Source organism: Pholcus phalangioides, unplaced genomic scaffold (assembly GCF_987345545.1).
Source record: "Pholcus phalangioides strain wild (caught in Gottingen) unplaced genomic scaffold, Ppha-v1.0 ptg000013l_1, whole genome shotgun sequence".
NCBI classification, from domain to species: domain Eukaryota; kingdom Metazoa; phylum Arthropoda; class Arachnida; order Araneae; family Pholcidae; genus Pholcus; species Pholcus phalangioides.
Genome location: NW_028301606.1, coordinates 35,945,947 through 35,973,037, shown reverse-complemented (window position 1 = coordinate 35,973,037; position 27,091 = coordinate 35,945,947). Strand labels below are relative to the sequence as shown.

The 27,091-nt window shown below is 36.5% G+C and overlaps 2 protein-coding genes across 3 annotated transcripts; both read right to left on the bottom strand.

The window, feature by feature from the left end:
- Positions 1–3,945: 3,945 nt before the first annotated feature.
- Positions 3,946–13,246, bottom strand: LOC149079001 (nudC domain-containing protein 3). Its single transcript, XM_089241251.1, has 8 exons — positions 13,003–13,246; positions 10,741–10,825; positions 10,560–10,638; positions 9,962–10,088; positions 8,317–8,422; positions 6,102–6,275; positions 5,825–6,013; positions 3,946–4,215 (listed from the first exon to the last, which is right to left on the bottom strand). Exons 1-8 carry the CDS (start codon positions 13,104–13,106, stop codon positions 4,096–4,098), a joined length of 984 nt encoding a protein of 327 aa, XP_089097377.1. The 5' UTR covers positions 13,107–13,246; the 3' UTR covers positions 3,946–4,095.
- Positions 13,247–15,497: 2,251 nt separating this feature from the next.
- Positions 15,498–24,958, bottom strand: mRpS18C (mitochondrial ribosomal protein S18C). 2 transcript variants are annotated; one of them, XM_089241250.1, is made up of 5 exons: positions 24,902–24,958; positions 21,209–21,288; positions 20,100–20,183; positions 17,698–17,824; positions 15,498–15,656 (listed from the first exon to the last, which is right to left on the bottom strand). In XM_089241250.1, exons 1-5 carry the CDS (start codon positions 24,933–24,935, stop codon positions 15,565–15,567), a joined length of 417 nt encoding a protein of 138 aa, XP_089097376.1. In that variant the 5' UTR covers positions 24,936–24,958; the 3' UTR covers positions 15,498–15,564. The 2 variants fall into 2 exon arrangements, with proteins under 2 accessions (XP_089097376.1, XP_089097375.1); XM_089241249.1 differs by lacking the exon at positions 24,902–24,958 and adding an exon at positions 24,566–24,700.
- Positions 24,959–27,091: the final 2,133 nt, after the last annotated feature.

Here is a 27,091-nt window from a genome sequence, read left to right as displayed (position 1 = left end):
TAGCTAACCCCTTCCTTTTCCGCACCAAGCAAACCATTATATAACTGTAAACAGTGCGAACCAAGACACATGTACGTCCCTGGTGTGGAAGAAGTTAATGAGCAGAAACGTGTATGGGAAGGGGCAGGGGAAGATCAGCCTGAATGACCAAAAATTGAATTTTTTTTTTTTAATATTTTCTTTAAAAATTAAAAGATGTGAAGAGAAAACTGTTTATATTTTCATTTCAACCAACTTCTGTTAATTTAAATGTTTTTTGAAGGGGTTGGTGACAAAAATTTCTCAAAGAAATTCTTTCCCACAAAGGATTTGATCCTGTGTAGGCCATTAGTAATGAGCGAGAAAAAAAATTTCTCCTTGAGAGTATCTACATCATTTTTTGCCCCCTCATTTGTCTCACATTCTGTCTTCTGAAAAGGTTGTTAAAACACTTTAACGACTAAATTACTCTACCCAAACTGTTCATTTTGGCTACTAAACAACCAAAGGAATTAATATTAAACAGGATGAATATCTTAAGTCAATATGTTTGTGATTTAAATAGCAAATTTTTAGTCATGAAATGTTTTGGTTAAACAGTATTAATTTGTTAGCGCTTGGCTGCTTAGGATTTATTTTATTGCTATGAATAATCGTCTGTCTCATTTTCACACAGACTTGAATTAGATGTTATATTCAGAGGAAACAGGCATTTCTCCTGCAGGTGTGATAATCTTGACACATTGTTGACTGTATATTAAGAAATTGATGCACCACGCATTGTACAGACCATCATTGCCATTGAAAGTGATAAAATAACTATTCTTATACAGGCTGTCCCAAAGTGTTTGCACTGCAGATATTTCTGCAACAGTTGACTTTAGAAACATAGTCCTCTGTGTGCTAAAACTTCTAATTATAGTGAAATGTAAATACCGCTCTGAGAAGTCATTCACAAAAAAATTCCATATTTCTAAATGCAATATTGACTGAGTTATTTGACCAAAGTTTTTAGCATTTGTTGCCGATGAATAAGAGTGTGGTTCACAAATTGTAAAATGTAAATTAAACTCAAAGTTGTAAAAATTTGGTGATTGTCAAAATATGGTAAAAAAATGTGCCTGCTATTTATTGCAAATATAAAATGCCATTTTTGGGAGACTACGAAAATCAACTTTTGAGCCAATGAAAACTTGCCAACACAGTGATAAGTTGTCAAAAGTGATAGTGTATATTTAAAATGTTGATAAACATTGCATTTTAAAAAAATGCAAAGGACTTTTCAAAGACTGATCTACATTTGAATAACTGGAAGTTTTAGCACACTGCGACTGTATAAAACATTCATTTCTTCACGTATACACCCCTCAAACAAATTTTGAAATTTCAAGTAACTGCGCCATCATTTGAAAATTTTTTGTAATTGAAAGTATGTTGCTAAAGTCAATGGTTAAGACATCTATGGTGTAAACAATTAAGTCAGCCTGTGTACCTGGTTATGGTAAGATTGTATTATAACGCTGGTGGAAAAAACCATGTCTCTCACTGCATTTACAATCTCGCTTGAGAAACAAAAAAAAAACCATTATCCATATTGACAATTGTATTCAGAATATCTTGAGTTTCACCGTCACAAACATTTCATATTAACTCAATATCAAGGTCATTGACATAAATTTGCAAGCTATCAAAACACATTTGCATTAGTTTGTGATCTTGACTTTGCAATCAACAACTTTCAGACTTACTGTTGAGAAAATTAATACCCATCATAGCTCTCAGAACTGCAAAAAATTTTGTATGCATCAATGGAAATCAGCCAGATCACTTTATATCTTTAACAATAAATTCATTAATCTGTAATTTCTTACTCATTCAAAAGACTTGGAAAATTTTGCATAGTATTTTCTGTGTATAATGCTACGATAACATTTGAGTCTTAATTCGATCTGTATATGGAATATGTAGTCATCTCTAATATTTTGCTCAACAGAAGCGAATAATCGTATCCCTTCCCCCCCCCCCTTTATTTGTGTGTGTGTGTATGCATGTGCACCCATTGGTTTCGCATTACGATAGAATTGTACAGTATTCTCTTCATTTGCGATGTGACTGTTTACTTGTAGATAATATAATAATAAAATGTAAACTAAAGTTTATGCGATTGCTTCTGATTTGTTGCACTGCTTTACAAATTCATTCTACGTGTCCTTCTCTGCAAAAAATCTGGATCAAGCTCTATTAAAAAAAACCAGCATTTCGCACTTACATGGTGATATTTATTTAAATGTTCAACACTATTACTTTTAGAGTGAGAAACTGTCAACATATTATTTAGAATGCATAGCTGCGCACAGTTTAGAGCAAGGGTCTTCAACCTTTTGGACACTGCGAGCTAAATTATAATATTCCGTGAAGCCTGAGGGCCTAATAATACTACGGCACCTAGAAGCGCCTTAATGGAACCCTATAATATTGAAGAATTTTGTTTATTCTGCAATTAAATATATGAATTTTAATTCCAAAAATATATCTTCTCTGGAAATATTTTTCATAAATTCCTGGAAATATTTTGCATTAATTATGAATTTTAATGAACTTGGAATTTTTTTCCTTTCAATTCTGAAATTATAGTATTTAATTCTCTCATTAATTCCGAAATTTTTTTCCCAAAAGTACAGAAATTTTGAAATTATTTCTGTCCCGTGTGATACTTTGTCTCATTGAAGTTTTTTTTTGTCAGCAGGCTGCTGTAAAAGATGAATTGATTATAGGATAGGGAAAAAATGTGAGAGACTTTACAGTTATCTTCTGGACTTCCAAGAAATAGATATACCTCCCAAATTCTGTCAACAATTGCAAAAAATCCCTACTTTTAGAGGGAAAAATTATTCCCAAAGAATTCCGAAAAAAAAACCTGTTGCTTTTGTTTTCCCCCAAAAAATTATATCACAAGCATAATGTAAATTATCACCCTCTGTGGAGTAGCCCAGGTCAATAAGATACTTGCCTAAAGTACAAAAGAATGTTTAGAGGTGTCATGAGTGTTCAATAACTTATTCACATTTTTCAGAACTTTCCTGATGCAGGTGGACAACAGAAACAGAGAAAAAGATTGTTACTGTGCAGATTCTCACCCAGAGAGGTTAGCGAATCAACCTCTCAATGAGTAAAAACAACCAGAAATGTTAAACATTGTCGGTCCCGGTCTAATTAGCCCTTGTGCACAGAAAATAGGTGTGGTGCAACAAAATCGATGAAATTGTCACCATTGAGTCGCATCAATGTTTCGTTTTGGCAAGGAAAATATATAAAATTGACCAAACAACTAATATTAGTTCCGTCTCTGGACAATCACAAAATGACTTGTATCTAGTATGACCATATGTTCCATTAAAACTGCACGTCTTTGTTTTAAGGCCTGATGAATATGTTTTTGTTAGTATGATTTGATTTGAGGATAGTGATGACAGGAAATCTGATCTATTGTTCGGCGCTAATTGGCAGTGGCTAGCACAAAGTTTTGTTTTTCAAAAATCCCCTTTTCACATGTTTTTGTAAATTTGGATCTGATTGAAAATCTCACTAATTTTCATTCAGCTATGTTATAGTCATGTGGAGACCATTTAAATATTTAATAATTCTGTGTTGCAAAATTTCCCAGCAACAATTCATTGTGACCATTTTGCCTGAAAAAGAATTGTGTTCTTTAATCCAGGGGTTCTTAATCTATGGGTTGCAAGAGCTTCAGAGATGAGTCGTTCAAGTCCACAGTTCTGTTACAGATGCACTTATTGCATCACTGGTGTCAAAAATTAAAAAAAAAATTTCAAGGGTTGCAAAGCTGATGTTGATTTTAGGTCACGACTGGAAAATGTTACAAACCCCTGCTTTAACTCATTAATGGCAGCGAAAGCATGAATAATTGTCTTAGACAAAAAAAAAAAATTGTCCAGACTAACAATATAAAAAACATGTGTAAAAAGTTTAATAAACTTCGAAAACAAAAGTCAGTTTCAATACGTATTTACAATTCTCTGGCTCTCTTGAAATTATGTATAGCGAAATGATGAAAGCTTCAAAAGTATGAGTTCAATTCATATATTTTGTGTTACCTCACTGAGTTTCAGGAATGTCTTCATTGTTGGCAAAGTTGATCAGGCTGGGATCGAAAGGTTGGCCTCGGAATGGTGAATTTTCCTTGTTCCATGCCTCACGTAAAATCTTGTTCATTTTCTGTTTGGAAAATTAGGAAAAGCAATGTGTATGATACAATAGTTTGAGGACATGATTTATACATAAGATTTTTTTTGGTAAACCTGATTTGTTTAGAACATAGTTTCCCAAACTTTTTGTTCCATTGCCCTGTTCCTCAGAATTTTTTTTCTCTCATCGCTCTCCCCCCCCCCCCCCGACTCAAGAGAACTCATAGGATCCTACGTTATACTTGCAGAGCTTCTATCGCCCTCCTGGACCATTACATCGCCCACCGGGGGGGGGGGCGATGTAATGGTCGCCCACTTGGGGAAACACTGGTTTAGAACAAAGCAGCACACACATCATTGTTTACAAAACAAAATGTTTGCGCCCATATGTCCCACGTTTAAAGGAAATTTGATGCATTTTGGTCCTGAACTTCAGCATTCTTGATAATGCCAGTGAACATAATCCTCAAAACAGCACTTATCAGTGAGTTGGGCACCAACATGCACACTTGTCCCTTGTGATAGAACACGGGGTGGCCATTGGGTAGTGCGATCGTCGCATGAGGTGCAGCTCAAGAGGGGCATTAAATCTGTAGTGAGTGGGTGAAAAAAATTTCGTTGACCTAAAAAGTCAAAAATGATTTTTGTCCGCTTTGGAGGTACACTGAATCCGAGCTAAAAGGGGGGAAAGGTTTTTTTCCTTGTTACGATAAATTGTGAGGGATAGGGTTGGCAGGAGGTGCAAAAAATATGTTCTGCAAGGGTCGAGACTCTCTCAAGCCCGTCCTTAACAAATTGCGTTCTTGTTTCTGGTATTACAGTTCCAGGCTCTGTTTGTTTTCTCAACATCTCTATCATTGTAGTGTGGGTCAAAAGTGTGATTTCATGTGAATTGTCCTTACAAATTATGTTGGGAACTTTTAAAAATTTTGAAGTCTAGGCTGCCACCTCCTTGCATCCTGTTACCCAGGTGCAATGCATCCTCTTGCACCCTCGCTTAAGCCACTCCCTGCAGCAAGATACTTCCTAGCTTTTTTGCAACCAAGATTGACTCTAATATATGGCACAGACACCTAAGGTGGATCCAACAATATAATGGTGGAGATGATAATATGATGAAGATGGTATTGCTTTACTATACTATCTAACACACTTCTTGGTTTTAAGCAGCAAAAAATTCACACTTTAATTGTTGTTGATTTCTAACAAAGACCCAAGATGACAAGTTGTCTTAGAAGAAAAAGATGAGCATTGCATTCAAGTAACATCCTGCATTTCATTTTATTTATTCATCCATCCAATTTGCTTAACTAGGCAAAATAATTTGTGGGATGGTGAATGTCCCCTACCAGTGAGAATGAAATAATCCTCCTTGTATAGTATATAATAACTTATTTCTATCAATCTGTGACGATGCAGACCAGGTAGGATGCAAATGGGTTACATATCATGCTCTGATTTGATTCAGTTTGTTTTACGGGTGTTTTTTCATCACTTTACAACCACAAAGTCACATTAAAGTAAAGTGTGATTTATTAGATTAAAAAATATAAGGAGCTATGATCTTCATATTCTTGATGTGATTGAAAGAAAACAATATTCTGAAGAATAACTTTAGTCACACAGACTGAATGACTTACAGAATGCTGCACTACAGGCTTCCCGAGTCGCTTCATGTGCTCCTTGTACATAAGCTCTTGAATTTTGGCTTGAGATTCTTCGTCTAGTTCTTCAAATGGCTGGCTCGCATCTATAGAGCGGACATCAATCTTTGGTTCATCTACAAAGCAGGCATCCCACCACTTCTCTTTTGCTTTATGAAGACAAACCTAGGGAAGATGAGCATTTGAGTCAATATTTAATTAAACCAAATTTGAAAATGGTAAGTAATTATAGTAGACGATCTATTTCACTTACGTGAATGTGCTCTCGTGGCACCAAAGTCCACACAGATTCTTCTATGTTGATTCTGTTGGTGAAGTCACCATCAACAACTTCCAGCCACTCGCCATCATCCAGAACTCTAACTTTTATGTGATTCGAGGTAATGGAAACATCCACCTGTTGACCAGTAATTACATTTGGTGGAATCTGAGATTTAAAAAAAAATCCTCTAAAAATGACAGGTAAAAACACCAGGGACATAAGTGCACCTGCTGATAATCAAAAGAAATTTAAAAACTTTTTTTTTTCAGGACTTCCTCAGGCCCTTCTTTACAGGAGAATACTAATGCATTTCTAACACTTAAGCAAGGATATTGGACTATTGGAGATTAGAATGGCTATGCCACTGATTGACAGGCACCTTTGCATGCAAGTCTCTTTGATTGTAGTAAAGAGACTTGCTACATTCAAACTGTTATAATGTTCTCAGTTGTAACCTTTGGCTATAATGGCATTAAGTGGTGGCTGCAACTGATTCTGAACCTTGCTCATAACATCATCGAAAATGCAATGACCTAGGAAATAAGGACACATTTTTTGCCATTTTTGTTTCATTTATGGCTTTATTTTCCCCAAGAAATGTCTAGGACATGAAAGAAATGTTTGTCCATTGCTTTACTGATTCAAAATGATGAAAAAACATTTATTTACATGCTTAACACTGGACGTACTCATTGTTTAGTCTCCATGCATTCTACATACGAATACATAGAATCTCATTTTGATGCCCCCCTCCCAATGTCATGCCAAACCTGCTCAGCGCCATAAATTTTAAATAAGCAAATCTATTTCTAGGCCTCACATCTGTAAAAACATGATTTGATATAATGCCAAACTCATTATAGCACCAAAATTCTACGAAATAAATGGTGGTGTTAAATCAGAGTTTGACTGTATTTAGTAGTGTTCCTAGAAGCTATTGGGGGGGGGGGGGGTCTCTATTCATGTTGCTTTTATTTCTAGTACTTGTAGCAAATTATGGTGTCTTCCCACGGATCAGAATCTCTTATCTCTGTATTCTTTACTTCTACCTAGCTTTGCATTACAAGGGATGTGCAAAAATTACTTCAATGAATATGGCAGAGGCTATTTTGCCCCAAGTGCTCCAACAAATTGCTTGTTCCTATCTATCTGGAGTGTTTTCCTGAATGGTGTGTTCTGAAAGTGTGCTTTGCATCAAAACGTCGTGACTGAACCTAGTAGAGGGGAGGAAGGGGGGGGGGTTGATGGATTTTTCTTTTCTTTGACAATCATAAATGCAATAATGAATTAATATAATCAATTGAGAGAGTGTGTGCAGTTTATTTTTAAGAATCACATAAAGTTGAATATTTTCATCCAAGTGGACATGAGACAATCATTTTACCCAAACAAAGCTTCTTTCATTTACTTTTTTATTGTTTATTTATCATAATCAAGAATGCTTAGCATATTAAATGGTGTAGAGGCTTCATGCATAGCAAAATCTAAAAAAGTCTTGAAACCATCACCCTCAATTGTAATGACACCTCAGTTATAACTACAAAATTGTGAGGAATTTTCGATGCCATTATAACTGAGGTTGACTGTATTTGTGTAGAGTGCTACTATCTAACATATAAACAGGCATACTTAACATATGAAACTGCTCACTTTTTTTAGTTGATTGACTATTTACCGTTCTTGTGTCAAAATGTCTCATTGTGCCTTTGACAATTTAATGCTAATAAATAGAATATTTATTAAAAACGTGACTATCTTTTAACTGCACAGTATTGGCAAATATTCTTGTGGTCCCATAAAGGTAAGGAGCTAAATGAAACCAATGCCATTTATCCACAATCTTTTATTTTGAAATTTTTCTAGTAGCATTGTGCAAGAGAAAATGGGCAACTCGAGTTGACCAATCTCTTGGTCTCAAGTAGACTTGAGATCCAGTTGAGTATCCCTGTGTGAGAAGGGCCTGAGAATTCATATAAATTGAACTGGTCTTTCTAGCACATTCCAGGGCTGTCCTTATCAGACACGGATACAGTGCAAAAAAAAACATTTTCAGGGCTCCTTAGCCTTGATTTTAAATTTTTTGTGGACAAGGAAGGAATATCAGCATTTAAATATTCATGCATTATCACAGAATATACAGGAACACTGAAAAATATCCAAAGATATAAAAATGTGTTGCTTCTTTGTTTATAACTGAAGTACTTACTTTAACAAGGAGATCGGCATCTTTCAAATTCTGCGACCAGCTGTACTTGTCATAAGAAGCTCCATTATAGCTTTCGCAATCGCTTGTGTAGACTTTGTCTACGTTACTATGATTTGAGAATGAAAAAAAAATTAAGTTGGTTGGCTCATTTCCATATCAATACCAATTAATATGGATCACCGAATATATAACATGTGGCATAGCGTTTATTTATAAATATGAAGTTGTCATCAAGCATTGAATAAAATAAAAGTTATACAGAATTCATTCAGTAATTCGTTTTTATTGTTGGTTCTGAATAACAGAACTCAACAACTTATTTTTCCCTCCATGTCTCACTGAAATTTTGATGAGTTAAATCCTTGGTGGGGAAAACGACTTTTTGAAGTCACCTTTTCTGTCTTATCTCTGAGTCAGATTCTGACAAGGATTGAAAAGGTATTGAACCCAGAGTACGAAATATGCAGAAATATGGGGGCGATCCTACGAACCAACACAATTAATTGTCCCTCCAGACACATCGTTCTGATCTGCTCCTACTCTGAACATAATTTTTTACAGAAAACAAGTGTGGTAAACAACTTTCAGACTGTGGGCAGAGATACGCCCCCCCCCCCCCAACAGCATCAAAGGTGGAGTCAATTGATCTAATGCATATGTCTATATATGAATTGACATCATTATCATCATGCCCCTTAGCAATAATGACCATGCCCTCCCCCCCCCAGACTTCCAAGTCTATCTCCGCCTATGGTATAGTATATACACCTGTGTGGGCTGCGCTTTCCCCCCTACATATTTTATATATACTCAAAGGTATAAATATTAATAAACATCATAGTTTTCTTCCTTTTTTTTCTAAATTGTAGTCTTTTGCATTCTAAAACTTTCAAGGATGGTGTGTAGCTGATACGGTTTTTATGCCCTATTGTTAGATGAAAGCTATGACCGTCTACTCCTGATGATCCTAACCACCACTGTTGAAGAAATATTGAGTAAAAAACTCTAGCAAATGATGACCTTCAAGCAGGAAAGCCAATTTTTATTTCAAGGATTGGATCAAATTTTAGAGTTTCAGAGGTGCAAACACCCTTGGATGCCAAACAGTGCCCAAAATCCAAAATTTCTAAAGCAATTGCTTCAAGCACCATTCCCATTATACAAGTCGGTGAATACCAGGGCTTGACAAATAATAGAAAAAAAATCTAGGCAAAAACCAAATATTTTAGGAGCCCAAAATATTTCTTTTACCTGGGCTGGTAATCACACACAGAAAATTTTAAGTGTGTGTAATTCCAAGTTTTGTCAATATCAATTTTTTAGTCACTATTGTGAACTGGCGCCTGGGATTTGTCAAGTCCTGATGATTACATAAGAATTCAGTGGAACATCTTGATAATGGGCACACTTGAAACCAAAAATTTGATCCCCAAAAAGTAACTGTCCACGAAAAGATAGGTGTAGTAGAATACACCAAAGACTGTTGACGTAATTTAAAAAGTGTCCATTATGGAAGGTTTTACTGTATTTCATTTTCTTGACGTTAATGCTATTTTAACAACAGCTGTTTCAAAAACTTCAACCTTTCCCCCCCCCCCCCCATATATGTTTAGAAAAGAAGGTTTTATATTACAAGATGAGTTACCTTTCTTGATTTGCCAACTGGCTGCTATCATCGGCATCATTTGACATGGCTGTAGATTCATCTTGCTTCCCGTCATCATTATCAGTAGAATCAACTTCAGACACTTCAACTTCTTCTGCGATGCAATCTGGGTAAAATCAAGTTATAGTTAATAGTTACAAGAAAGAGACAGCAACACAGAAAAAATAAATAAAATAGGGGAAGGCAGGGTCGGGTTTCTTCTGGGACAGTGGTAGAAACTGAAAAAATGTATTAATTACCATTTAGTTGAAGTACACGTAATTAATGCTTGTTATTTCACTTCATTGGTTGTGAAATAATATCAAATATGTTTTATGATACACTATTGCGCATCAAATACTGTGGAAATTAAAAAAACAATAATTTAATTCACCAATCCTATGAAATACTTTTACTCGTTAATGGCCCAGGTTCTTTGGCAACCTGGCTTCCAGGGTCCTGAAATAGTTCCAGAGACTTGTAATAGAGTGACATCACTGCATCCAACTACTCAAGTTTGAGTATTTATTCAAAAAGCGTAAAAATCTGTATCAAAAATCGACTATATCTATTACAGAACTGCTGCAGATGCACTTACCCAGTGGCACGTCTTCATCATAAGGTGGCAAAACCTCAACAACATCTGGTAACGATTTCTTCATGTACCTCACAAATGCCTAGATTGGTATGAAAGTAATGCAAAATGATACCTGAACATAATTTTTGTTTTACAACACTACCACAAGCAGTGTAGCCACACGAAAAATGATGCAACTTACCGCTTTCACAAGCTTTTCTGCACAACCAGGAGGGAATCCCATAGCTGTGTCATCTCCTGCTCTCCAAACATTGAAGAAATCAGTTCTGAGAAGATGATGGGAAGATTATTCACGTTGCTGTCTATGTAACAGCCACATTTGTAATGATAAAATGAACTTATACAATTTACACTTCCCGGTAGTTTGCATGTGTAGAGATGTATTTGTTACACAGTAAAGCCCGTAGGCCTATAAGAACAAAAACAAGAGCTCACAATTGCTTTTATACAGGGTGTCTGAAAATAACAACAAAACGGTACTTATGTATTATGCTGTCTACCATTTTCAGCATCTCAGAACGGTGTGATTTAGTACCAATAATGGATGGGAGTGTCATTTACAATAAATTCAAAAACTTTTGCTTTGATCTTATGGTAACCCTGACGAATTCTCTACGAGCCATTGCTGTTAAGCGTGTAAGTTAATTGCTTGGCGGAATATGGTAGTCAAGCTCTGAAGTGGTCAACGACGTAATACATAAATACTGAGAGGGGGGGGGGACCATTGCTTTGTGAATGCTTTTATACAGAATGTCAAAACTACACCTACAAACTTCCAGGGGTGATAGAGAACATCTAAATTAGACTTGTTTCATATAAAACATGACATAAAATGTCATCAGAAAGTGATAGATGGTGCTGTTCAATGTTCACTAGTCTCTGAGATAGGAGAGGGACTCTTCATCAAACTTGGGCTGCTATTGGATCGCACAAAAGTTCAGAGATACAGGGATGACAAGCATCTGACAGCTATACTATAATCTTCATTTTCTTTGGCGATTTTCTTTCTATTACATTATGCTGCCTTTCTTCCTGGTAGGTGATGATCAGTCATTTTCTTCTGTCCTTATTATTTCCTTAGGCTTCTGGGTTGCTATTTTTTCTCCTTCTGTTGGTTATCGTCTGAAGGTGATGTCCCCCCCCCCCCTGTAGAGGTTGCTAGTAATAATAGGCTATTCAATCATTACACTTCATGCACAGTTAGCAAATTGATGGCAGCACCGCACATAACAAGCATCACACAGAAACAAACTTCATGGAAGGTTCACTGCACACACATTCCAACATGTACCAATTTGTTAGAAGTTCCGCAGAGGAATATGGACGAGGTGCATGTCTGGTCTAGTAGTAATAGGTTTTAGTATCGACCACCGCATTTCAGCTTTGTTTGCTTGTTTATACATGTATCGTTTTCCCAGTATGTTACATTGTTTTTCCTGTTGGAATATGTCATCTCGGATTTGTTTTAACAGATTGTACATTTCATATATCCATTTTTATTTCTTTCTGGATACTAGCTATTTTAATTCTTCAATCATGTTTCTATTGAACACAGAGAGCTTTCCTTTTTTTGGCCCTGACCGTTGTATTATTTATTAATATTCCAGAGCATTTACGTATCAGGAGGATGGTTGTATTATTTCAAAGAAAGTCCCAGTTTTTATTGTTTTCAATTGCTTATCTTGGTCCAGGATGTTATATTTTTTATCTCGAACCCTTATTGAGTCTGAGAATATTATTGTTTTTGTCATTCAATTTTTATCAGCATTCCCCCGCCCCGTTTTTAACAGCCATAGTATTATCCCCTTTTTTGGCACAAAAAAAGACGTTCCAAAGCATAACCCTGTTCCACTCATGGCGACTTGTCGTCATGCTTTTGGACATTGCATTGCTCGTCAAAGGGGATTATACTATAGTTGGCATGGCATGGAGTCAAGATACTCTTCAGAAAGTCGATAAATATGGCACCTGCATTATGCTTGAAACTTTCTCCGTGTGCTTGCCTGCTCCCACTGGATTTTACTGTCTTGTTTGTATACTAGGTCAGTCTTAAAATCAATTACACAAATTTTGTCGATAGGATTTGGCAAAAAAGTAGGACAAAAACTAGAAAGTAGGACATTTTACCAAAAAGTAGGACGAGTGGGAGCCCTGATGCTGGCTTCCTGGGCCTACGGCCTTGGCGACTTTTCGACGGACGTGTTTGGCGTCACAAAATCACCAAGTGGTGACCAATATCTAAGCTGTTTCCCCCTTATGACGGAGGACTCCTTTACAAAACACAGTCGACGCTCGTTATAACGAACCCCTATTGTTCCGTCATAAACTTCCGCACAAGAAAGGGGTTCGCGAACTTTGTCATTGTCACAAAGGGTCCACACAGTTAAGAACCCTCCAGTAATTCACAATTATTGATGACGATAGATGTAGTAGCTGAACTTACCTTCGGTAAAGAAATTCGAAGACTGCGTCCAGGAATCCTTCGATCTTGCCTTCATTGTTCAAGATCGGGAAAAGTAAATTGTCGTAATTCTTACTCGGGTCCATCGTCAAAAATATCTCGCCTACATGACGCGTCCGCCGCTAATGAAACTGCTTTCAGCCCTCGAAACGAAAATGGAAAAAACGAAATAAACAACAAGAATGGACGACTTTGACTAAAAGCTCGTGGGAGACGGACTGTACGTAGATGGCGCTAATAATAATCTCTAAAACCACCGATTTTAGTGAAATTGGTCACAAACAGAACTTATGCTGCTATCTATCATTTACAAAGCAAACGAAAAAATATTGTTTACTAGTACTATTTTAAACCATAGATAGCAGCATATTCATGATTTAGGACATTTCTTTCAATCACTGGTCAAAGTCGTCCGAAATTTTCATCTATTAACAAGCATGGCGGTCTACGCGTTGAATTTGCAGCCTGGCACTGGTGTTATATTCCTGATGATATTGCTGGAACACGTAAACATCGATACAATAAACTCCCTAAGAAGCGCCAGTTGGAGAAAAAAAAAACGCGCCAATGATTCTCCAGATGAACGACAAGTACAAAATGCTTTAAATAAATTTTCAAAGCAAAAAAAAATTGGTGCAGGACCCCCTAATTTAGTGACCTCAAATTTAAATTCAAACAACATATATTCAAGGGTGACTAAGCAAATATGTTGAACCCTATTTTTTAGGGTGGGGGGGGGGGGTATCTCATGCAGGGACGGGCTTAAGTATTTTGCGGCCCGGTGCAAAAAAAAAAAAAAAAAATTGCGGCCCTTTTGAACAGGGGTTTTTCAATAACCCATGGGTACTCCGGTGCTCGAGGATGACTGTAAAATTCCGTGGTCATAAAAAAAATGCCAATTTGGCAATAAATATGGACAAAAGTGTCCGCTTCCCAGTGAAAAAGTGCGCCCCAGGCACTTGAAGATTTGGGGCTCTCAGGGCTAGAAAACCGATTATCTACCCAGGCCCTCGACCTTAGAGGTTCTCTATCTTGGACTGAATTTTAATCTATTGCTTTGTTGAAGTCAAAATGCAATCAAAACATTTTTATTCCCTTTTGCGGCCCCAAAAATTTAGCGGCCTGGTGCGTCCGCACCCTTCGCACCTGCCCATGTGTCCGGCCCTGATCTCACGTTTCCTTTGCACTAGGAAGTTTTTCCTTAATAAGCTTCAAAGGAGTGTCTATACACAGGGCTCAGAGTCAGACCGCTCCCTAAATTATTTAGAATATTTTCACCTCTATACGATGAATTTTCTGATCATATATTATGCTTTGAATTTTACTTATTACTCCCTCTTCTACACTTGCCCTGGATCGCATGAGGACCGGCAGTATTTGATTCCTGGTGGGGGCAACTAACTTTTTTTATAGAAGTTTTCCTCAGAATAATATCCAGGAAATCTCTGTGCCAGATGTGCTATAGGAAGAGAAATACAAATACAAGGCCACAACAGGCAAAATATCGAATGAGGTGGCTGAGAAAAAGATGCCCATAACAAATATGGATTTTTATATATTTCAAAAATACAGCAACCCAATTAAAAATGCAACTACAAATAATATATATATATATATGATAAAATATTATACAATGCCCATAAAGAATACTAATGGTTGTCTTATTCTAAACATGGATAGCTTCTCGACCTACCCCAACATGTGATTAACATATTTCTTTTTAAACGTGTCAATTGTGTTAGAATTTACAATTACAATGGGTAAGCTATTCCATTTATTAACAAACCTATTAGAGAAAAGTCCCCTATGACACCATAACCTAGAATTGTGTCTTACCAATCAATACTGGTGTCCCTTTGTAAAAACTTGACTTTGGGCTACACTCTATTTAAATTCAAAATCACTAGTGATTTTTTATTTATTTTTGACAAAAGTTTGGTTCGCATGTTGAGCTATTGTGAGGTTGCACTGTATAACCCTATCAGACCCCGCTCACTTAAAGGATTGTGTTTTGAGTTAGAAATATGGTGAATATGAACTTTGGGGCCTTTCATCAGAGGGCAGCACTAAAATTTTAATGTTCAAGGGTTTATTCAAGATGGCTTCCAGGAGAAAATGCCTCTGTTAAAAGTCTGAGTTATTACATAAAATTTAACAATAATATTCTGGAAAAATTGTATGTGAAGATGAATAGGCCCTACATTATCTAGGCTGAAAAAAAAATTGAGCGAAGTGAATTATGTTTTCACAAGAAAAAAATTCTAATTTTGAAGAAATAAAGATTTGGCGACATTTATGTTTTTAATGCATTTTTTGAATTCCAAAGAATGAGTGCTCGGGTCTGAAAAGGATAAGTGGTAATTTTTTCCTGAATCTTCTCACAAAAGACAAAGCAAAATTATATAAATAAAGTGGTCCATATAAAGGAAATTTGTGTGAATGAAGGTAAAATATTTTTTACAATATCTTCAACAATATGTATACAGCAAATATTATTTATTCAAATGAAATATTCTACACATGATTCTACAAAGCCATATAACACTAATAAGGATGTGGTCTTGTTGGTTTGAATGGATCAAAGAGTTTCACATCTTTCAGATACTTTGGATTTTTCATAACATATGGCATATAGCCTGAAAAATTAAAACAAAAGTACATTAGCATCTTGAAAATCTAAGACGAATGGGGTCGAGCCCACCTCACATTATTGAAAACTTCAATCACACCCAAAAATAATAATAAATAAACAACTGAAAATGAATAAAAGATTAATTATTTGGTAAAGGAGGTCATATTATAAGAAAATAAGAGTGAAATCTCGCTACAATGATACTGTAATAATAAATAAAATATATAATTCACATAAAATAATTTGTTCGATTAAAAGCTTGATTGAATTATTATTTTACTGTTTCCACCGGTCACGTTTGTCAAGCTACAAACGTGTCTAAAACGCCTTGCAGTCTTCATTGAAGCTTTTTACGTGCAACAGTTTCAATGAAATTTTAAAAATTGCTTTAAAAATATTACGGTTTCATTGATCCCCATGTAATCTGACTAAAACGACAGCATAAAAAAAAAATGATCACGCAATAAACACATATGCACTTTTTTCCCAAAAATTTGACTTGATAGTGAAGGAGAGAATATCACCATTTTGGCAACAAAGTGAAGTTTTGATTTTGGGAAAACAGTTTTTCGAATAGATCTCATTTGGCTAACATTTTAGAAATCTGGTGATAAATTTGCCAATATGGAGGGCAAGATTATTGCATAATTAATTACAAGATTATAACATTACTCTTCACAGAGGAAAAATCTTGAAAGATGATGATTGGACTTGGCTTCTAATGGGATTAAATATTTTAGTTCATTTTCAAAAAGCCTACAACCCTCTGCTGGGGAAGAATTTTACTTTTGTTAATTTTTTGGTGTGTAAATGAAAGTTACAAAAATTCAAAATGCATTTTATCCTGATAACTAACATTGCCAATTCAAAAGAGATGCCAATAACAGCATAGATTTGGTGGTGACTGATGATCATGCTACCTCTTGATACAAGGATAGCATTACTGTATACTTGCTGGAATTAAAATGGTACAGCAATGCAAGTTATGTACAGAACTTTTGCAATGCTAGTTAAGGTTTGATCATGTCCAAACCATTTTAGAACTAGAATCTCTAACCACTCTAGCTTTATATTAGATCCAATAGCTATTCCAATGTAATCCTGGTCTCAGCTTTCCCTGTTTTTAGTGGCTGTTCTGACCACAAAATTTTATAAATTTCTTCCACCATCCCTTCCTTTAAACTCACTACAAAACTCAATTTTAACAGGGCCAACTACCCCTTATGCAAAATATCCTTCATGCTCATTTTCCCTGATTTCGTCTCTCTTCATCTTCCTCTAATAATATTCGTTTAGTATGGAGTAAATTCAAAGCTGTAAATCAATAAATGTAAAGCCATCCGGTGTTCCTCTAAAAAATACATCTTCAACCACCAAGATATTGTCAATCTGAAAAATAAATCCACTGTAATGTCTGCATATACTCAAATTCAATAATTCCCCTTCTCTCTTTCAGAAACAAAATCTCAGTCTCCACACATAACCTTATATATAAGTATATAAAAATCTAATTTTTCACCAAAAAATCCAATTACCTAAGTAACTCCTTGTCTCACTATCTCAAAACAAATCTCACAAAATTTCGGAATTTTCTTAGCCCAAAATTAGACGATCCATCTTCTCTTAACATTTTTCAGCATTCTTCCAACATTCCCCCCATATCACTTCCGAATTTAGTCAGGCCCTTTCTTTTTCTTCTCCATTTTTCTGTGGGTTACAGGATGACCTTTTTTTCCTCCCCAAAGCAATGAAATTTTCATGTACGGATTATAGGAAGAAAATTATGGTTACAATAAATTATCCTGGAAACTTAACATAAGAATTGACCCATTGTTTTATGCTCACTATGAATTCAAAAAAAAAAAAAATGAAAATGAGCCACTATTGGTGTATAATGCTTGACACTTGTTGTAACTCTTCTGAACATGAATGAATGTTACACATATTAAAAACATATATAGTGTATGATAATTTATTTATTTATTTATTTACAATAACCCCAGAAGGCATGAAATGCACTTATACTGGAAGAAAATAATACATACCAAAACTTTGACTAATTTTTATCATCTTGACTATTCTCTTTTGCTGAGCATCACACAGTCCAGTGATATGTTTGTCATAAATTTTACCCGTGTATGGTGAAACAAACTGACTGAGAAGTTTGACATTCTAGAAAAAAGAAAAACATAAATCTACAATTACGAAAAAGATAAATTTTAATTGCTTTTTAAATTTGTCATACCAATCCTCCCCTTTCCTGTTTTTTTATGTTTTTATTTTCTAATTTAAGTCAAACAATTTTCTTGAAGTCTGAGGTATTTTAGTAACGAGGAAACAGTCACTAAATGATTTTATAGGTGTACAAGGTAGCTAGTTAATCAGTTAAATGGTTAAAATTTCAAAAACTAGTCTCATTTATTGTGAGATCCCTCTCAGCGACTTAATATAGGTAATGCTTTTAAATATATGAGTTTCGTTAAAAAGTGTTTGTTCATAATTTTTCATGCGCAAACCAATGAGGCTAGGAAGGCATGTTTTGGTGCACGTATGTAGGTGATCCTAATGTACATGTTCAAATTTTTCTCTGCCTGCAGAAGCTGCCAGTCGCCGGTAGATCACAGATGATTGAGGAAATGTAAGCGAGTGATGTCTGATTTTTGTTTAATGGAAATCTGATCCCTTTTAGGAGCATTTTCAGCTCGAGGAAGAGCCAGAAGTCACACAGACCCATGTTGGGGGAGTAGGAAGCCTGATGAAGCCCAGGCATGTGTTGTTTGGCTTGAAAACGTGAACCAAATGTGAAAAATGGAGGGATGCATTATTATGATGGAGCTGCCAATTGTCTGCAGCCCATAGGTCTGGCCGTTTGCATCTCACAGCATATTCCTGACAGTACTCCTTGGTGATGTTTGTACAATGTGGTACATACTTGTGGTGAATTACGCCACTGGAGTCAAAGCTTATACATGGCATATTTACATTGGACTACAAACTATCTACAGGCTTTATCAGGCATGAATCCAGGAGTATATGTTGGGAAGCTCAAATTGTTGAGAGTAAAGGGTGTACGGTGAATATACACATACCATATTTTATAGCAGTGTTTCTCAAAGTCTGCATCACAGCTCCTAGAGGCATCGCCAACCTTGGTCAGGGATGTCGTGGTGAGCTGCCAATACTTGTGCGTTCCTGTTCAGTGCTTTGAAGTGATTCTTTGTTAGACTATACTAGAGAGCTGCAGATGACAAAAGTTTGAGCACCACTATTTTATAGGAGCAGCCATCATTTTCTACCGTATTTATCGCTCTGGATCCATGCCTGGGCTCTCTCTCTCTACGTGGATTTTCTTTTCATTTTCCAAGAACCTTCATATACATTAGGGTGTCAATAATTAAAGTTGGTGTGTTCTAAACTGTGTACAGCCCCATCTACTAATGAGAAAATCATGACAATTTTGGAATATTTAAATTAAATGATGGGGGAGGGAGAATTTTTTCGTAACCACTTTAATAGATCTTGGCATAGTTATTGGAGCAGAATCACAGTCTTTGCAAAATTTTATAGTTTTCCAACTTTGAGGCATGAATGCTTGTCGGTGTATTATTTGAAAAAGTCTCTCTGCAGAAAGCAGGCAGACCTTCAAGATACTTACATAACATGAAAATTTATGCATTTCATCCATTTTGTTTCAAAATATGGAAGACAGATGGTGACAATGGTACAACACAAACAAGCATAACTCCCACAACATAAATATATTGGGGGGCCACACATATATACAAACACGCACGCACACACAGCACGTTCATGCATATAACCAATTTGTTAGAAATTCTCCTGAGGAATGTTTACAAAGTGCATGTACGGTTTAGTAGTCTTCTCAAAAGTGTTTTACCAGTAAAGCACATACTTTAAATTCAATGTTCTTTGGTGAATGAATGAGAACGGTATAATTATTCATTCATTACACTTCAATCACTAAGAGTTGAGAAAAAACTCAGTTAAAAAAATTGATTGCAGATGGCAGCACTACACATAACAAGTACTACACAGAAAAAAACTTCAAGAAAGGTTCACTATATATACACACACATTCCAAAATGTGCCAATTCGTTAGAAGTTCCGCAGAGGAATATGGACGAGATGCATGTCTAGTTTAGTAGTAGTGAATGAATGAGAATAGAAATGAATCTGTCAAAGGTCTTTTGACACACATTGATTTTGGTCTAATGATTGGAAACATTGGTATGTGCATTACAATTTCAATAAAACACAACCACTGGCGGGGAATTTTTAAACTGATTTTTTTTTAAATCTTATCCCTTCGTTAAGATATTCACAAAGTTTTAAAGTATTCCGGTGGGCTTTTGAAGCTTGAGCCAGCTCAAGACTATGAAAAATTTATATTAGAGAATGGCTCAATGTATTTTATGTATCAACTAACCTTGTAATCTACAAGTATTTTGTGTTTGCACAGAAGGCATTCCCTGTTGCTTTTCTCAAATGGATTTTTCTCATAGAAGACAGGCTGCAAAAATATAAACAAAAAATAAATGAACAACATGTGATAGTAAGTGAAAAACATTCTCACAAAAATTAGAACTTTGCCTGGTTTTAATTTATAAATTATATTATTACAAAACATTAGTTTAGAAATTCCTTTCTGGATTCACGATGTAAATACACAGTTATATATAAGTCACATTTTATTTTCTCTTTCTCATTTAGTAGTGGAAAAAACTACAAAGGACAGATGAAAAATGGTGATTAAAACAAAAGTACAAGTTAAGAGTTTTTCAAAACCATTTTCACAGATGATGAAACACAATACTTCAGAAATTCATTCAAAAATTGGCAATATTTTTCACATTTTTTTGATTCATAGTGTTGGTTGTGGAAAAACTTCACATCACTCAACGTATTTGCATATCTTTATAGCTAGACATAATTTCTATAGGGAGCTTATCGAATAATTCTGTGTGGCTGTTTTCTGCTGCGATCGATTTGTAAAGATGGGAAAAGGTGAAAAGCTATCTATTATAGTGAAAGCCACAAGAACCTTATTTTAAAAATGTGTAGACTAATTTCTTGAGAAATTGGGTAAAATATTAATTAATATCTATAGGTATATAGCCTAGGTCTACAGGGTGCATAGCAAACAGGTCGTATGGTATTTTACTGGCGAACCGTTGATCCTATAGGCATACTTCCAATTAGAAAAAGTTTCCAAACAACATGTAGTACTCAGATATGTCATTCATGTTACAAGGGGGGTTTTATAGTTATTAAAATACAAAAATTAACTTTTTATACAGTCCTTGTGTGTCCCAAAACCCAATTAGAAAGGTGTTGCCCTGTCTCTCCTGACGCCAAATAAAAAAATTCCAAGTTTCTAAGTGCAATGTTCACTGAAATATTCAAATTCGAAAAATGGAGAAAAGTTTTTAAAAAACCGCCTCTCTTAATGTAAATTAAGCATTTATTTAAAATTTTTCAACAGTTAAATTTGATTCAACTTATAATCATTTCAAATGAACTGCACAATAAAATTACCTTGTTTGGATTATCTTCTTCTGACGTAATCTTATCCGAGATTGGCGATGCATCAGCAACAGTTGCAAACAGTTTATTATCTATGGATTAAAAAGAAAAAAATCTTAGCCACACACTAAATATGGTAGAAGTGCTAAGTGTCTTGGAACAACAAACATCCAAATCAAAACCTACATCACAGATTCTCAAATGCTTTACATTGAAGACGACTTTGGGAATTTTAAATGTCTCTCACCGCAGCATTCCTGCCTGTTTTTGTGCTCTGATCATTGCATTACAAACCAACCATTTGGGTGGGGGAAGGGGGGGGAACAGTGGCTTTAGAAAATACTCTAGAAATGGTACGTATATGTTTTTTTTTGCAAGCCCCCAGAAAACGTTTAAATCACAGTCCTGTTGTACTATTTAAAAAAGCTCTGGTGTTTACTATTTTCAATCCTGTATCTGGTCTAGGATATTATATTTTAAATCTTGAAACAGCTAGAGTATATAAAATTCCTAGATTCCCTTGACAATTCCAAGGAATTTGGGAAGGCTGGAGCTTTTTTTTTCTTTGGTCCTCTATTGGCAGTGGGTTACACTTTCCTCTTTTTCCCTTCTAGAACTTTCTTTCCTTCCATCTGTGATGCAGGTGGCACTAGTTTGAGTACTCCTGCCATAACCATGTGGTTTGCAAACAGATTTTCCTTTGTCTCACCAAGCTTTAGGGCTTGACCAATTGGTCAAGCAGACTACAGGGGAGGGGGCGATAACCTTGACCCTTTTTTGTTATCCGAGAATCTTTTGACACAGTCTCCCATTTCTTTGTTCCCTTTCAGCGGGAGTAGCCGTGGTTTACCCTTTTCCATCATCGTCAGGTCAGGCTATAATGCTCTTCTTTACCATGTCTTCTGTGTTTAGTGTAGTTGAAAAATACCAGGATGTGTTCTCTAAGAACCGATCACTGTTTCTATCAGGGCCGTCTTAAGAGCATCCCGGGCTCCAGGCCAAGTGATTTTTCTGAGGCCCTATATGACAAATTCTCAAAAATTTCAATGAGATCTCATTTTTCTGAGGCCTCTGTGCCATGCTCGGGTGGGCCCATGCACTAAGACGGCACTGTTTCGTTTACATATGTGTAAATATTTATTTTTTAATCTGGAATTATTTACAATCTAGAGCTTATTTATACAATGAAACCTGTATGAAACAGAACATCAATACACTGGAATAATATTCTATTTTAGACAGATTTCCATTTTATAAAGGTGTAAATAAAAGCACTAATCATTAAACAGACTATATTTTGATTTCGTTTGAGACAGGTTTACGTCTCATACAGTATACATCTCATTTACTACTACTAAAGCACGCACGCCGTCCATATTCCTTTGCGGAACTTCTAACAAATTGGTACATGTTGGAATGTGCGCTACCGTGGTATGAACTTAACGTAAATTTGTTTTCTTTTCTTTGTAATGCTCATGCTGTCAACTATTTTTCCAACAGGTGACAGCACTTTCTCACAAATGTGAGAAAACAAAGTAACCCTATGAACCTTTTGAGTGAGTGAAAAAACAAATTTTTCCTTCGAAATCTCTTTTCCTCTCTCATCTTTGCCTGAGACAAGGGCGTAGCGGGGGCAGGGGGGGGGAACTTGGGGGGTCTGCCCCCCCCCGAAATGTGAGAAAATGACCGAAAAAAGGGAAAAAGATGGCCAAATCCATTGTTCTGTCACTTTGGTCCCCCCCCCCGAACGAAATTTCTGGCTACGCCCCTGGCCTGAGATGGATATATATCTGGGCTGGGAAAATTTCAAAAAATGCACATGCCCAGTTGAGCATGTAACCTCAAAAATAAATGCCCAAAACCCTTATACTAAAGCTCTTATGGTGGAGGATCTATCTTAGACTGGTTTCACTGTATTTACACTGTTGTTTTTTCCTGGGTTTAGTCTTGAAAGCAAGGGCATACCCAGGACCTGAACTAGAGGGGGGGGCAACTCACTGATACTAATACGTCTGTGATGTGTGTCAGTTACTCAGTTACTACACTTTAATTTCTCTTCTGGAGGGGGGCACTGCCCCTCATTGGGTATGCCCATGCTTAAAAGTGATATTTTCTTATTATAACTATGATTTTTGGTTTCTGTTATTGTTATTAAGATTTCTATGCTAGAGATTTTTTCCGGCATACACAGCCGAGCGCGAATCCAAAGGAAAACAATCACCTCTTCCAAGAGCAAGAGGAATGGAGAAAATTTGTCTGTCACATAAAATACGGGATGATTTGATGTATTACCACAAAAAAAACAGGGTGCATAATGGAGCAATACTGTAAGCGATACAACTTGGCACAGATTGGTTTTAAAAAACCTGAAATTCAGTTTTTCAACTAATCCGTGTCAAGTTGCAGGTAGCATCACTTGTAGTATGGGTCCAGTGCAGAATGTATGTTCACACCATTCACAGCTGAAGATGGCTACCTTCGCTTCATTGGAATTTTAAGATGTCTGCTTCAGGTCCATTTGCGACTGAAGATGCCTGCCTATGGTTCACACGTGCAGCTGAAGCTGTCTCAGCTTCATTCTCAGCTGAAGATGCCTGCCTCCCCTCCATTTTGGGCAAAGGCAGACATCTAGCTGAAGATGTCTGAATATGCCCAGGTGCAGATCTGGAGGGGGGCAATGGGAAAGACTGCCCCTCATAAGTGCAGAATAATATGGGAAAATTTGCCTGTCTCGTAAAATGGGATAATCAAATGAACTTATAAAATTTGCTCCGTCCTTGATCCGCCTATGCACATAGCATCAGTTACAGCCTTGGCGACTTAGTTAGACTTGGAGATTACGCTACAGTTGTTACTTGATCTTGAGCCATTATTTAGTCCAAAAATGTTACATTTGTTATCATTTTTGCAGCTCATTTTTCATTCAAACAGCCATAGTATTGTCCCCTTTTGACGATGTTTAGGCAATTTTTTCTTTTTTGGCAAGAAAGACTTCCGAAAGTATGACTCTGTTTCACACTTGGTCACTTCACGCCATGCTTTCGGCCATACTTTAACAACAGAAAAAAATGGCCAACACACCTATTGCAGTTCCCGAGTGAGTCACTCACACGGTCTCACTCACTCGGTAACTCACCCACTTACCCGGTCATTCCGTCACTCACTAGCTAGCTCAAACGGTCACTCATCCATTTACCGGCTCATTCACCCACTTACTCCGTCATTCGATCACTAGCTCGCTCAATCGGTCACTCGCCCTAATCACTTGTTCACTGAAGCACTTATTCATACTCTCATCGACTCGCTTTGTGAACCGAATAAAGAAAAAAATGAAATTCATGAAAAATAATTCGCTACAACATGTTCAACCTGCTCGAAGAAGGGGGCGAATCCGAGAAAATGTGTTTATCCTGAACAGCAAGCGTATCATGGCTATTTGTTTACATCAGTTTCGGACGGCCTTGACCTATTGTATACACAGCGGGAGGGAAAGTTGGGAGCATCCATAGTAGTCAAAAGCCCTGTATAATTAGTCTTTTAGTTGAGAGCACCGGCCTTCGCAGATGTAATACATAAAGTTCACTTTCCATACATCTTCATTTTCAGAGACCTTTATGAAAAAGGTTTCTGTGATCTCCCAAATATTTGGACCACGACTGGTTCCCGAGAAAATGTCCTGAATTTGTGTCTGGGAATTATGATTACCTTGACTCATGCGTTTTTTGTGTTTTACTGACATCTGTTGATAAAAATTGGAAAATATTGTAGCACGTGCAAAAGTATCTTCTTCTTCAATTATACAGGGCTTTATGCCTTTGGGCCATCCCCTGTTAGAGAAAGAATAATCCACAAGAGCATAGAATATGTTATAAAAATATACTAACGGAAGAGTTGTCATCAATTACAGAACACATAGGAATTCCAGCAATTTCCATTCTTCCCTCTTCTTCAGAAGGGTATGATGAAAAAAAAACAAACAAAAAAAACACAAAACCAGACGAAACAAACGCAGATGGAGATGTTATATGAGATGGAGAAGAAGTCTTCAGGCTTAGGGGACGATGCTAAGCCACTTTAAAATGATATGATGACATGGAGTCCCTGGATGAGTGTGTGGTAACAAAAAATGGAACCAAACAACCAAGGTAGAAAAGGACAAAAAACCAAACGAGAGAAAGAAAGAGGGGGAGAGAAAAAAAAAAGAAATAAAAACTCAAGAAAACCGTTGACTAAGGGTAACAAACCTCTCAAAGCTACAGATAATGTTCTCAGGTCTGCCTGAACAGAACTCGGACCAACACCTAACCGGTGGAGAAAAAGAATTAAAAGTTGAGAACCGAACCTGGGAGAACCTAACACAAGAAAACAAAAAATGAGAGGAAGTTTCAGGAATCTTGCATTGTAGACAGAGAGGGTTAGCCATTTTCCTAATACGATGTAGGTATTCGTTCAAGGGAGCTCTATTGCAAATGAGTTTGTAAAATAAACATTCCAACCTTCTATTCGAAAACAAAGGGGAGAAGTTCTGGCAGCAGTTATAGAAGGAGCTAAACTCAGGAATAGATAAGAAAAGAGCATTGCGAATATTTTCCTTGAAGTAGCGATAGTAAAGAGAACGAATGTCCTCCACATAAAGGCTAGAAGGTAGAAGATCAACAGTAGAAGAAGCTACAGTACGAACATGATTGTCAATAGTTTCATTAATGGCAATGCCCGAATGACTTGGGACCCAAATTAGTGATATGCTGTTAACCAATTGAGCATACAGTAGATGAGTCACCGTAGATGAATGAATAGAGAAATTGTCGAGAGCCATGATGACTGATTTGGAATCCGTAAATATGAATATTGAAGAATTAGACGATTGAATGAAGGATCTGAGACCTAAAGTAATAGCAAGGGCCTCCGCAGTGAAAACTGAGGAGTCTTTATTAATGAACCAAGACTTGATAACTTTAGTAACCAAACAGAAAGCTCCACAAACCACTTGAGATGATTTAGACGCATGCGTAGCAATTGCATGAGCATTCAGTGGCAGAGACTCAATGTACTCTTGGAATATTGTTTGATAAGGGATGGTAGACTTAGTTTTTTGAAAATTAAGACCCTCCGATATGAAATAGATATTTGAGGGTATCCACGGCCAAAAAGAATAAATTGGACGCAACATGGACCTATGGGAAAAACCAATGGTATTATTGAACTGTGATATTTTCCTAGCCAAAGATGGAGAGAGGCGACAAAAACCAGAATCCATATGGTTAGAGTGACCCTGCGTGGGAGAGGCTGTGGCAGAAATACAAGATAACCCAATTCTGAAGAGAATAGAATCCTGAAAGGAGGGAAGGGCGAGAATGGTTTTGAGTTTATCTATGCGAGTTGACGTAGGGAGGCCTAAGATAGATCTCATCGAGGAGTTATAGATTGTGTTTATCTTGGTGAGAGAAGATTTGGCTGCATTAAACCAGGCCACAGCTCCGTAACCAATTGTACCTCCAATGATGCTCATTAGCACAGGTTTGAGGAACTTGCAAGGAATATTTCTTGAGGAGTGAGAGATGGAGCGACAAATGTTTAAAGATACAGTGCCCTTAGAACGCAGAGATGATAATTGTTTTTTCCAGGTGAGAGTACAGTCCAGATGAACACCTAGAACTTTCAAGTACGGATCAAACGGAATGGATTCACCATTAATGTTGAAAGAAGGAAAGTATGGAGGTCGTCTCCGTGAAAAAATAGAAAAACGAGATTTGGATAGAGAGATGCACAAGCCACTATTTTCAGCCCATCTGAGAATGTTAGGCAAGGTGTTCATCAATCTGAACTCAGCATACTTCCCATCTAACGCATTCATCTGAAGAAAAATATCATCAGCATACATAAAAAAATTAATGT